General features: G+C 46.4%; 1 protein-coding gene across 4 annotated transcripts in view; it reads left to right on the top strand.

The window, feature by feature from the left end:
* LOC137525521 (uncharacterized) overlaps positions 1 to 13,989 on the top strand; it is a 476,821-nt gene that overhangs the window by 153,313 nt on the left and 309,519 nt on the right. For all 4 annotated transcript variants that reach the window (XM_068246643.1, XM_068246647.1, XM_068246645.1 and 1 more), the window contains exons 6-7: positions 362 to 589; positions 9,960 to 9,985. In XM_068246643.1, the coding sequence (XP_068102744.1) occupies positions 362 to 589; positions 9,960 to 9,985 (254 nt within the window). The remainder of the gene's footprint in view (positions 1 to 361; positions 590 to 9,959; positions 9,986 to 13,989) is intronic.

The raw sequence follows: 13,989 nt of genomic DNA, 5'->3' as shown, positions 1-13,989 counted from the left end.
ATTTTTTTTTTCCCCACATTTTTCCTATTTTCCCATTAAAACACATTTAGAAAAAAATAATTCTTGGCATAATGTCCCACCTAAAGAAAGCCTAATTGGTGGCGGAAAAAACAAGATATAGTTCATTTCATTGCGATAAGTAATGATAAAGTTATAGACGAATGAATGGAAGGAGCGCTGAAAGGTGAAAATTGCTCTGGTGGTCAGGGGGTAAAACCCCTCAGTGGTGAAGTGGTTAAAATAAAAAAAAAGACTATGGGGTTACTGGAAAACCCTGTTTAGGATTGATTAAAAATAAACAATTGTTTATCTAAACATTTTAATTTTCAATTCATGTTATCACAACTTATGTCTCTTGCAGAAAAGAGGAAAATTGTGGTCGTCGATAATCTGGATGGTGAAAATTCTGAGAACAAAGTTAGAGATCTCTATAAAAATTCCAGTATTCAGAGTCCATCCACAGATTTTTTCATGTTCAGGAAGGAGGAGAAAGACACGGACTATCTAGCACATATCATACAAGACACGGAATACGCCACAGAAAAAGATGAAAAATGGAAGAAATTCCAACATATGATAGGGGAAAGAAGTAGGTGTTTAAAAATGTATTTACTGTTGTTTCTAGTCAAATTTCAACAACCTATGTACAGATGTTAAGGTAGCGGTCTGGCTAACCTATAGGTCTTCCATGGGAAGGTAAACAGAGAGAAACCCTGAGCCCCACTTAGCATAGTGTTTTTGGTCAAAGGGGCATGAATTTCAAAAAGGGTACTCACAAAACTTGGTTGCAACAACAACAACCACTAAAAAACGCAAGTGTCAAAATCACATAATTCTTATACAGGCCTGGAATGATCACCCTGTGGATGGCTCTCTTCGCTCTCCAAAAAATACACTTGTAGGTAATTAAAACAATAATAAACTTGAAAAAGTTATTTGCTAAAGGGGGAATGCAAACTAACACACTGGAAGGAAGCACCCCCCAAAAATAAAATGATTAAAAACTAAGTAAGTAGTTTATTAAGACACAAAAACTAACCGCATGTTTTGCAGGCCAAACCTGCTTCTTCAGGTAAGTGCATGATGTTATGAAGTAAGACAAACATGGCTTAGACACCAAGGGCTTTATTCACAAAGCGGTGCTAACCTACTTAGCACGTCTAAAGTCTTTAGATGTGCTAACCAGGGTGCTAAGTAGGTTAGTACCGAATTTCTGAATCAGATCGCGTGCTAAGTACCGCACGCAAAGTTTTGCACGCGCAAAGTCCTATGAGCACGGTAAGTCCCATAGGCTTTAATGGGCACTTCGTGCGGAGCGCCCTGCACTCTGTGCAGGTGCGCGCGTAAAGTTTTACGCGCGTAAAGTTTTGCACGCGTAAAGTTTTGCGCGCGAAAAGCTTGTTTAGACGTGCTAAGGGGGTTTTCACAGGCGTGCTATCAGTTAGCACCACTTTGTGAATCAAGCCCCAAGTAGCTAATCTGAGTTGATGGTTTTGGGAGTATTGGTGTTATAACTTCTTGAAGTAGGCTGTCAGTAGAAAGAAGTAGCTTAGATGTTAGTGCAGGAATAAAGGGTAAAGAAAGCTGGGGAATGGGGTCGGAGAAAGTATGATCAAAAGCACAGACACTAAGATGAGATTTGAAGATCAAATGAAAGAGTCAGTTCCGAAAAGTGGTTGAAAGCTCTTAGAGCAGGAGCCCCAACCCCCGGTCCACAGCTCACTTCCAGGCCACAGGCTGTGCTGAGCTGGGCCATGCAAGTTTGACTTCACAGGGGGGGTATGGAAGCTGCGAGTGGCATCACTGAACTCAAAAGGATGCTAGAAGCAGAGCCGTCTGCAGCCATTGTTACTGCTCCCACCTGGTGTCTGTAATTTGTAATGCAGCATGCTTTCTATGTGTATGGACACTAGGTGGCAGCAGGGAGGATGACTGGGATGTTCTGGTCTCTTGCCAGTCACAGAGTTCCATGTGCACGGAGGTGAGCAGCTGGTGCTAAAAACTAGTCCACGAGGAATGAAAGAGTGAAGGGTGAGTGTGGGGAGGAGGGAAGAGTGAAGTGAGTGTGGGGAGGAGTGAAGTGAGTGTGGGGAGCAGTAAGGTGAGTTTGGGAGGAGGGAATAGTGAAGTGAGTGTGGGGAGGAGGGAATGGTGAAGTGAGTATGGGGAGGAGGGAAGATTGAAGTGAGTGTGGGGAGGAGGGAAGATTAAAGTGAGTGTGGGGAGGAGTGAAGTGCATGGGCGTCCGCAGAAAATTTTCCAGGGGGGGGCAAAAAGTGGGGAGTTAAAAGCGGGGCGGCAAATTTGGGCTGCTGCCGTGTGGCACGCGTAGCGCGCCAAAAAATGGAGCTGCCGAAAAATGGGTGTTGTCATGAACCAGAATGTGGGTGTGGTCGTGGGTGGAGACAAGATTACATGAACTAAGCAATGGTGAGACATTAGATTAGGACAGTGGTGGCGAACCTTTTGGAGGTCGAGTGTCCAAACTGCAAAGTCACTTTACTATCACAAAGTGCCAACAGCAATTTAAAATAAATACAAACGTTTTAACTCATACATGAACATTATGGAAAATTAAGTTGAAAATAAACTGTGAAGATAAACAATTTCATCCATCGTACTCCTGAAAAAAATTATTCATTTTTTTAGAACCTCCCAGTTTCATTTTCTGTTTTAAACAGCGGAAAAAGTAGGTTTAATGCTTATGTCTCATATGATGATGATTCAGCTTTTTCCATAGTCTCGCAGTTAGCAATCATGTGACCCCCAACAAGACAAATTCAGCAATCATGAGCCCCCCCCCCCCCCCATCAAGACAAATTCAGCAATCATGAGGCCCCCAACATGACCAACTCAGCAATCATGAGGCCCCCAACAAGACAAATTCAGCAATCATGAGGCCCCAAACAAGACAAATTCAGTAACCATGAGGCCCGCAACAAGACAAATTCAGCAGTCATAAAGCACAAAAATAGACAGCTTTTCACATAAATAGGCAGAATGCCCCCTTAATATGTAGACACCTCTCACCTGGCAGCAGTTCCCCAAAATACACTTAATCTGACAGAAGTAGTTCCCCAAAAATAGGTAGCCCCAGGTCTATAGGTGTCCCCAGAATAGGTGGCCAGCGGTATAGATGTCCCCAGAACTGGTAGCCAGGGGTAGAGATGTCCCCAGAACAGGTAGCCAGGGGTATATGTGCCCAGTATATGTAGGCAGGGGTATATGTCCCAGTATATGTAGGCAGGGGGTATATGTCCCAGTATATGTAGCCAGGGGGATATGTCCCAGTATATGTAGGCAGGGGTATATGTCCCCAGAAAAAGTAGCCAGGGGTATATGTCCCAGTATATGTACACAGGGGTATATGTCCCAGTATATGTAGGCAGGGGGATATGTCCCAGTATATGTAGCCAGGGGGATATGTCCCAGTATATGTAGGCAGGGGGTATATGTCCCAGTATATGTAGGCAGAGGGTATATGTCCCAGTATATGTAGGCAGGGGGTATATGTCCCAGTATATGTAGGCAGGGGTATATGTCCCAGTATATGTAGGCAGGGGTATATGTTCCAGTATATGTAGGCAGGGGTATATGTCCCAGTATATGTAGGCAGGGGGTATATGTCCCAGTATATGTAGCCAGGGGGATATGTCCCAGTATATGTAGCCAGGGGGATATGTCCCAGTATATGTAGGCAGGGGGTATATGTCTCAGTATATGTAGGCAGGGGGTATATGTCCCAGTATATGTAGCCAGGGGTATATGTCCCAGTATATGTAGGCACGGGGTATATGTCCCAGTATATGTAGGCAGGTGTATATGTCCCAGTATATGTAGGCAGGGGTATATGTCCCAGTATATGTAGGCAGGGGTATATGTCCCAGTATATGTAGGCAGGGGTATATGTCCCAGTATATGTAGGCAGGGGTATATGTCCCAGTATATGTAGGCAGGGGTATATGTCCCAGTATATGTAGGCAGGGGTATATGTCCCAGTATATGTAGGCAGGGGTATATGTCCCAGTATATGTAGGCAGGGGTATATGTCCCAGTATATGTAGGCAGGGGTATATGTCCCAGTATATGTAGGCAAGGGGTATATGTCCCAGTATATGTAGGCAAGGGGTATATGTCCCAGTATATGTAGGCAAGGGGTATATGTCCCAGTATATGTAGGCAGGGGTATATGTCCCAGTATATGTAGGCAGGGGTATATGTACCAGTATATGTAGGCAGGGGTATATGTCCCAGTATATGTAGGCAGGGGTATACGTCCCAGTATATGTAGGCAGGGGTATATGTCCCAGTATATGTAGGCAGGGGTATATGTCCCAGTATATGTAGGCAGGGGGATATGTCCCCAGAAAAAGTGGCCATGTGTGCAGGAGGAGGGGAGCAACGGAGAGAAGAGGGAGAGCTATGGGCACTCACCTTAGGGGGCTCTCCCTCCCTCTCTCGCTCTCCCCTCCGGAGTCCGGAATGAAGTGTGCAGCGGCTGGCAGCGGGCGGAACTTACCTCCTCTCGTCGCACGCGCCGGATGGATTTGCCGCTACTCTGGCCTGATCCAGACCAGAGTGCGGCACCAGAACTTGCGGCGCAGGAGCGAGAGGAAGTAAGTTCCGCCCGCTGCCAGCCGCTGCACACTTCATTCCGGAGGGGACAGCGAGGGAGAGAGGGACCCCTAAGGTGAGGGAAGGGGGAGGAGACGTCCGCCCTTCCCCACTGTGCCCATAGCTCTCTCTCTTCTCTGCGTGTTCCCCTCCTGCTGGCTGCACGGGCACGCGGCCAGGGGGGGGGCAGCGGGCGGCCAGGCTCGGGCAAATGCCCGGTTTTGCCATATGTGCAGACGCCCATGGTGAAGTGAGTGTGGGGAGGAGTGAGGTGAGAGTGGGAATGAGGGAAGGAAGATTTAAGTGAAAGTGGGAAGAAGGCAAGAGAGAAGTGAGTGTGGGGAGGAGGAAAGTGTGAAGTGAGTATGGTGGAGAAAGGAAGGTTAAAGGGGCTCTGGGGAGGAGGGAAGTCTGGAGGTGACTGTGCCAGTTGATAGTGAAGCCCAGGCAGTAACCCCCTCTCCTTTACCACCTGTAACACCAAATGTACCTTGTGCTGGTGGGTTATGCAGCAGCCCCAGTACACATCTTTTTTTCAAAGCGCTGAGGGTGATGAACATGGTGGTTGGGAAGGGCTGGCACTACTCTATTTAATGACACTGCACCCCCCCCCCCCCCCCCGGGTCACTTGCACGCACCCACCGGTCCTTGGAAAATTGCCTGATGCTGAAGAGATCCTTTGACAGTAGACCTCAACCTTGAAAAATGTTGGGTACCGCTGTCTTAGAGGACAGTCAAGGAGAGGGGGGGGAGAAAAAATGTGTGGGCTGTATGAAGAAGTCCCTTTAGATTCCATAAATTTTATCAGTGCACTATTACAATTGTACTGTAATGATCAGTGGTGTATCTGATGATCATAACATGCTCTATCATAACAGTAGTCAGTACTTTATTTAAAATCAGAATCAGAATCTTTATTTCACCAAGTGCGACCAAGTTCGTACCCGGAATTGGTTGTGGTTCACATGGCAGTGGCAACAATAGCAAGGACAGAGATTGGCATAAGACAATAGCCATAGTGCAAGCAAGACAGGCATAAGACAAAAACATATAATACAAGCAAGATAAGCAAGACATGCAGTAACACACAGTTTTAGTCGGTCGATGTTGCAGTACAATATGTGTTTTGCTCTTTCACGGAAACCTCCGGGTTTGGATATTGTGCTGCTCAGAGATAAGTAACTTCATACCACACCTTGAGTAGAGTTCTACCAAGGAGTGCAGGCTAATATGACCTGAAATGCGGCTAGCGTACCGAAGAGAGGCCGGAATTCAGCAGGAGGGCTGCTTGGGGAAAAAAGGTGTCCCTACGCCTGTTAGTCCTCGGGCGGATGGTCCTGTAACGACGGCCCGATGGAAGGAGCTTAAAGAAGCGGCAGCCTGGGTGGGATGGGTCCTGGGAGATCCTGTTAGCCCTTGTTTTCATTCTGGTGGTGTAGAGGAGGTCTAGAGGTGGCAGGGAAGAGCCAATGGTCCTTTCCGCTGAGCTGATAACTCTTTGGAGCTTATACTTATCACTGGCGGTTGCTCTTGCATACCACACGATAATGGCGGAGCAGAGGGTAGCTTCAAAAGTGGCAGTGTAGAAGCTGGACAGCAGCTCCTGAGGCATACCTAATTTTTTCAATTGGCGCAGGAAGAATAGTCTCTGCTGAGCCTTCTTCTGGATTTTGGTGGTGTTCTGCGCCCACCTTAGGTCGCTCGTTAGGGTAGTTCCCAGGAACCTAACGCTGGAAACCCTGGACACATCAATCTCGTTGATAGAGATTGATTGTTGTGTGGGGGGGTGTCTCCTAAAGTCCAAGATCAGTTCCACTGTTTTGGCTGCATTAAGGACGAGCTTGTTGACCTCGCACCATCTGCAGATTCTCTCTATCTCGCTGCGATAATCATGTTCCCCCGCCTCTCCAATGAGCCCAATGATAGTGGTATCATCCGCAAATTTAATGACCTTTACAGAGTCGGCGGAGGAGGTACAGTTGTTGGTGTACAATGAGAACAGCAGAGGGGACAGAACACACCCCTGTGGAGCCCCAGTGTTGGTAGTGCTAACACCAACTAGCAGTTGCCAAGCTTCACCTGTTGCGTCCTATTTGAGAGGAAGTCTTAAACCCATGCGCAGAGTGTGGTGTCCACTCCAAGATAAGCCAGGTTGTCGATCAGTATGTTTGGGCAGATTGTATTGAATGCAGAGCTGAAGTCCAAAAACAGGATCCTGGCGTAGGAGTTTAGTCTTTCAAGATGTTCCGTGATGTACGCCAGGCTGATGTTGATGGCATCATCCATGGACCTATTTGCCCTGTATGCAAACTGATGTGGATTAAGGAGGGGGCTGGCAAGGCGTTTCAGGTGGGCCAGAACCAGATGTTCTAGGATCTTCATGACTATGGGGGTGAGGGCCACAGGTCTGAAGTTGTTGTATTCTGTGTTGCCTGGCTTTTTTGGGACCGGTATGATTGTGGCCCTCTTAAGACAGGAGGGGACACTACCTTCCACCAGGGACCTGTTAAAAAGGGAGGTGAGCGTGGGGGCCAGCTGGTCTGCGCAAGTCCTCAGGCAAGTTGGAGATATGCCGTCTGGGCCGGCAGCATTCCTGGCATTGAGTCTTCGGAGGTGATGGACCTAGCGCTAGGTCAACCTGGACCTTCGGGGGGGGGGGGGGGGGCGTTTCCAAGGGTGCAGGGTTAGCAAGCTGCTTGGGACTGTTTTCAAACCCACCGTAAAACTTATTTAGTTCCTCGGCTAGTGAGGTGCTGGGGGTCGCATGCTGGGGGGGCGGTTTGAAGTTCGTAGCTGCTCTGAGGCCTTTCCACACCTCCCGTGGATTGTTTGACTGGAGATAGTGACCCAGCTTGTCAGAGTAGGCCCTATTTGCAGCACGCAGTTCACGATTTAGGGCGTTCTTTGCATCCCTGAACTCATCCAGGGTGCCGTGCTTGTGCGCCAACTCCTTGACTTTCCGGAGGCGGCGCAGCTTGCTGTTGAACCACGGCTTGTTATTCGGGAAGATCTTGAAGGTCTTTGAAGGGACACACATTTCCTCGCAAAAGCTGATGTAGGAGGTGATGTTCTCTGCCCATTCCTCCAGGGAGGGTGCTTCTAGTGCCGACCAGTCAGTGCATTCGAAGCAGGCCTGTAGCTCCATCTTAGCCTCGGCTGTCCACCTTTTTACCGTCTTTGTGGCGGGCTTTGTCGTTTCCAGGTGCCTTCTGTAGCTGGGGATCAGGTGGATTAGGCTGTTGTCGGATTTCCCAGTGCTGCACCTTGAGTAGCCTTGTACGCGTTCTTAAGGGTCGTGTAACAATGGTCCAGGGTGTTGCGGTTCCTGGTGGGGCAGGAGATGTGTTGCTTGAAGCGGGGCATCTCCTGACGCAGGTTTGTGCTGTTAAAGTCTCCCAGAATGATGAAGAGGGCCTCTGGGAAGGCAGTTTCCCACTTGGTGATGCTGTCGCTGAGTACACTCAGGGCGTTCTTTGTATTTGCGTCAGGGGGAATATAGACCCCAAAGAGAACAATGGACGTGAAATCCCTGGGGGAATATTGAGGCCTGCAGTTTATGACTATAAACTCCACGTCAGGGGTGCAGATTATACTTAGGGTGGTGGTGCTGGAGCACCAGGTGGTGTTAACGTAGAAGCATATACCGCCACCTCTTTTCTTCCCAGACAGTGCTTGGTCACGGTCTGCGCGGAGGAGGTCGTAGCCTGGCACCACAATGGAGTTGTCAGGAATGCCGTCATTTAGCCAGGTCTCGGTGAAGCAGAGAACAGGGGTGCAGCTGCCGATCGAGAGCTTACTGCCAATTAGTAGGAGTAGTTTGTCGACCTTGTTTGGGAGTGAGCAGACGTTTCCTAGCAGGATGGTAGGGATGGCAGAGCGTAGGCCCTTCCTCTTGAGTCTCACCCGGGCTCCTTCCCTTCTTCAGGATGTGATCACACGTGTTTTGTGCACAATGATATCAGGAGTACTCCTTTAATTGATAGCCCTTGGTGGCTGGGGCTATCACTAGACAGAGAGATGTTGTGCAAGCAGGGTCGGTAACGGGTTGGTCAGCAGCAGTACAGAATCGTCAGGCAAATCGTAGTCAATAAAGAGGCCGAGGTCGGCAACAGATCAGATGGGCAAAGGTACAGAATCAGAAGGCTTAATCAGAGTCAGAGGTCGGGCCGAGGTCAGCAACAGATCAGATTGGCAAAGGTACAGAATCAGAAGGCAGAGAGTAATCAGAGGTTCAGGCAAGAGATCATACACAATAAATCAATATATAATAATGTTACTGATAATAATAATAATCCTAAGCTAAGTGTGAATCCCCGGGGTCCTGCCGGATCAAACACACACGGATCTGACTAAGGTCTGAGAGCTTTCACTGCGAAGTATCAGCAACAACAGACAATGAGCTACTGAAATCTCTGAGTTTAAATACATGCAGCTACTCCAAAGGGTCCGCCCAAAGCAAGCCGACCAATCAGCACAGTAGAGGCGGCGGTAGTGGTCAGCTGACTGGTGTGTCAGCTGACTCGTTTCCTCAAAGCATAAAGATCACGCCGCCTGTTGCACACGCGTGTCAAACTATGCTGAAGTAAAGGAGAGATGCCCGGCCTGCGGGAAGGAGCTTGCGAGGATGCGACTGCAGGCAAGGTTACGTCAGACACGGAAGCGGCGGAGCCGCTTCCTGCAGCAGAGGTAACTACAGCATCTCTGACATGTACTCATAGTATGACTATGGTTGGGGAGTCTGTCATTGACACTTCGGGGAAGGGGGCACAGAGGCTGCTGAACACACTCTAGTTTGTTGGCAGATGTGGGCCATAAATGGCCGCCTCAGATGGGAACCATCTAGCATGTGTAAAAAGCTTTTTGGGGGTTCCAACAACTTTATAGTCATTATAATATTAGACTATAAGGGCTTGTTCACACTACAAGAGCTTTTAATGCGCTACTGATTTTGAAAAGCTCTTGCTAATGCAATGCTATGTTTTTGTTTTTTTTTACAAAATCACATCACTCCAGTGAGAAAGAACACACACATAGGATAAAATTACCAAGAGCTTTTAAAATCACAAAGTGCTTAGAAAAACTCTTCTGGTGTGCACCAGCCCTAAGGAGGCCCATATTCATGTTTGCCAAGGGCCTCATTTGACTCAAACCATCTTTGGCTATTACATGTAAAACATTCCATGTGCAGTTATTTGCATGTATGTCATCTCTCACTTTAACAGATGGATTTGTGCATGAAAATATTTTTACATTTTTTAATTCATTTCATAAATTTTCACAAATATTGTCTTCAAATGGGATGTTTGTTTATTAATTCAGCTTCTATTCTGTTTGCATTCCTCCAGTTAAACATGATGATCCGCCTTGCCAAGTAAGATTGCTTAAGTTATTTTTTTCAAATAATATGTGTATTTTGTGCTAAATATGATGAATAGGAATGGTCGGAAATGTCAATTTCCGATTCTGCAGAAATTCTGATTTCCGCCATTGGCAATTACCGATTTCACGGATTTCCGATTGGTTTCCAATTTCCAAGTTCAGATTTCCGAGTTTTTTTTTTTTTTTGGGGGGGGGGGGATCATTTTTTGCATCCTCTGATTGGCCAAATACTTCTGAGTTGTTTTTGCATTCTCTGATTGGTCCATTGATTTTGAGTTCTGTAATTGGGCTAAAATTACCGAATTGCAGTAATGCAGTATTTCTGCAGAAATCCGATTTCTGAGTTCCATTTTCCGATTTCCAAGTTCCGATCAAAAATTTGGAAATTTCAATTCCGCAAAATCCGAATGACCATCCAAAAACAGTTGCATGCAAAATGTAATACCATAAGTATTTATGTGCTTTGAATATTCCTGTGATGTATAGCACTGGTTTTGAGCATACAGCTGGACAAATACAAAATAGCACTATATAGTAAAGATTTATGAGGGGTATTTTTTTTATCATGATTATCAGCTAGACTATATCAGAATCAAACTTTCCTTACAATGCCTTGTTAAAAATAGTGCTACAAGACATAATGTTGCCCTTGGGTCCTTTACACAGTTGGAAAAATAAGGAACTCATGAACAGACATGAAATGAATATGGCAATTTTTATTTTGCCATTTTTAAAATTTTTCTGCAAATGAGAATATTTAAAAAAATATGTGTGCATGAGAAAACTCATTTTCCCTAAATGCTTTGAAGTCTATGGGTATGACAAAAATACATCTCCGCACAAATTAAAATATATGCGAAAATGTATGGCCATTTGGGCAAAAACACATTTTTTCCAAATACATTGAAATCAAGCAGAATGAGAAAACACAGTTGCAATTAAGTTCTTATGTTTGAAAAAAAATGCTATTATATTTTCCTGAAATATAAGAGTAAGACAAACATGCAAATTGTGATATGAAAATGAGGCAAAAATGTACATGGTTATGATATAGATATAGTTAGGAAACAAGTGCAGGAGGCGCACAAAAAATAAAACGAGTTATCAGTATAAGGTAAGGAAATCCTGATCCTACCTTAAAAAGGAGGCTCACCATGAGTTTAGTAAAAAGATTTCAGAATTTGTATTTAAGCACAAGAACAATGTGTTCCACGTAGTGTTGGGCGAACACCTGGATGTTCGGGTTCGGGAAAGTTCGCCGAACATGACCACGATGTTCGGCATGTTCGGGCCGAACCCCGAACTCCCCGAACATCCCGCTTTTGGGGGCCCTATGGGGTCGCAGGCATAAGGGGGGAGCATGCCCCGATCGCGGGGGGGGGGGTCGGAAATTCCCCCCACCCCCTCCGCTAGCGCTCCCCCCTCTGCCCGCTTCCCCATACAAAAGTTTAAGGAAAGTACCGGTGGTAGTGGATGGCCTGGCAGTGGCACTGTGGAGTGAGGAGGAGGAGTCCGGAGAGTGACGCGTTGAGGGAGGCCGGGCAGCAGGCGGTTCAGCGGTAGTACCCTTGTGGTACTTCCGCCCTTTCTCTGACCTCACGCCCGCTGCCCGGCCTCCCTCAACGCGTCACTCTCCGGACTCCTCCTCCTCACTCCACAGTGCCACTGCCAGGCCATCCACTACCACCGGTACTTTCCTTAAACTTTTGTATGGGGAAGCGGGCAGAGGGGGGAGCGCTAGCGGAGGGGGTGGGGGGAATTTCCGACCCCCCCCCCCCGTGATCGGGGCATGCTCCCCCCTTATGCCTGCGACCCCATAGGGGGGCCGTATTCGGCCGAACAGGGCCCTGTTCGGCCGAACAGGGGCCCTGTTCGGCCAGGTTCGGCCAGGAATTGAGCCGTTCGGGCGAACGCGAACAGTTTGGCCGAACACCACCAGGTGTTCAGCCGAACTCGAACATCACCCGAACAGGGTGATGTTCTGCTGAACCCGAACAGTGGCGAACACTGTTCGCCCAACACTAGTTCCACGGCGTAAGCTGCTTCCTCAGGTCAAGTATGTGCCGGTCTGATGATAGTCCAGATCAGGCATCCCTGACATACTGATAACTATTGTTTGACTTTTTGGGCGCCTCCTGCATTCGCTTCCAGTCTATTCTCTACATCCTACACTGGTAGGTTACACGCCCTACTCACCCTACTTGCCCTTACTCGACCTGCTTGTGATGATTCACTAGCCCTCCATAACGATGATGCAGAATGAACCTTACTAATGACTACCCATGTGTACTGCATACATTTAAAAGCGCTGTAAGAGAGAATGGGTGCCAAACAATGGTAATAAAATATTGGTAATTTTCCTTTCTATAGTGGGCACTGGGCAGTCTCAACACCTGTTATTTTATTGGATGTTTTCTATTTTAACATTTACTGTCATAGCCACTGTAATTAGCATTTTACTTGGGCTCTTATGGTGGCACTCAAATTTACTCTGCATGCTCCGTGCTCGAATCCTATAGATTCTTATTTGTTCTAATTTTTCCATTGACCAAGAACATTTAATTGATAATGGGAGAAATGCTGGGAAAAGGAGTGCCATGTATTTATATGACTGTAGCCTAAGGGGTCATGACATTTAAAATCCCATCTGCCAACAAGGAGTGAGAAAAAGTTTAAAAGCTAATGCTATATTAAAAGAAGTCATTAGTCAGGTTGCAATAACCAATATATAAATTACCATTGGCTATCATACCTTACTGAAGCCTGCAATGAGGCAAAATTCACAATGGTAACATGAGCCTTTGCTTCTATGTGAGCTTGTGCAATATGACTTAGTCCTATCCATTCTTCACTGCAGATAAGAGAATGTTCTTGATAAGCTACAACACAGTTCAAGAAGCATTTTATGGTGCTAAATGTGTTTTGAAATGATGTCAGCAAAGTGTGTGGCCCTTCCTCACCTCAATAGCATGTTTTTTGTCCACTGCAGAGGGTACATGGCACTAGTAATGGAGGAACGCCTTATCTTCCCCACCCGATTTTATTCTAGTTGGGCACACTGGCAGTGCAGACAAATCTTTCTGCTTTGGGGTTGTCACTCATACAGTAGGTAGGGATGCTTAATTGGATTCCACAGAAATAAAATGTCTACATCTAATTGGAAATCAGAAAACGGAAATTAAATTTCTGCAGGAATATTGCATTACCCCTACTTGGTAATTTTAGCTCAATCACAGGACTCAGAAGCATTGTACCAATCAGGGAATGCAGATACAACTTGGAAGTATTTGGCCAGTCAGAGAATAAAAAAAATGACCAAAAAAATAAGACTCCTCGGAAAAAGTAAAACAGAAATCGGAAATCTGTGGAATCAGTAATCAACATTAGCGGAAATTGGAATTAAAGTATGCTGAAAATTGAATGAACACAGCAGAGCAGAAAAGTATTCTATCAAAAGTACCGTACATGAGCCATAATATAATCAAAGCTGTTGATGAAGATTAGGGTCCTCAACACACACAATTGTGTGTGTTGCAGTTTGCATTCAGTTTGGAGGTGATGGGGGTGAAGTTCCTGGAGGTGAGAGAGCCAGGGCTCACCCACATTTCCCTCTGGGTATCGCATTGGGGGCCCCAGCAAGTGAGAGAGGCTGGGGCCCCCGGCTGTCATGCGAACCAGTGTTTGGGAAGATTAGGGTCCCTCAATCCCCATCAGTTTTTATTGATTTTGACCATATTCACACTGGGCCAATGTGCATGGGGTCTCAGATGTCCCCTGTATACACAAGATAAAAATGTAAAAAAATATGGGGCTTTCGCAAAACTCTTACTGGTGTACTTTGTCTACTGAGTCCCTCCAATCCCAATCCTTTCATGTTTTATATGTTGGAAATTTCCCTGGGCCATAAATGCAGGAATTTCAACTGGGCATATTTGATCTCACAAACGTCCCCTGCCAAGTAAAAGGAAGTGCTCTTGCACATCTGCTTTCCTTTGC

The sequence above is a fragment of the Hyperolius riggenbachi genome, chromosome 7 (assembly GCF_040937935.1).
Source record: "Hyperolius riggenbachi isolate aHypRig1 chromosome 7, aHypRig1.pri, whole genome shotgun sequence".
NCBI classification, from domain to species: Eukaryota; Metazoa; Chordata; class Amphibia; order Anura; family Hyperoliidae; genus Hyperolius; species Hyperolius riggenbachi.
Note: the sequence above shows the minus strand (reverse complement) of the source record. Positions and strands in the feature narration are given on the sequence as shown.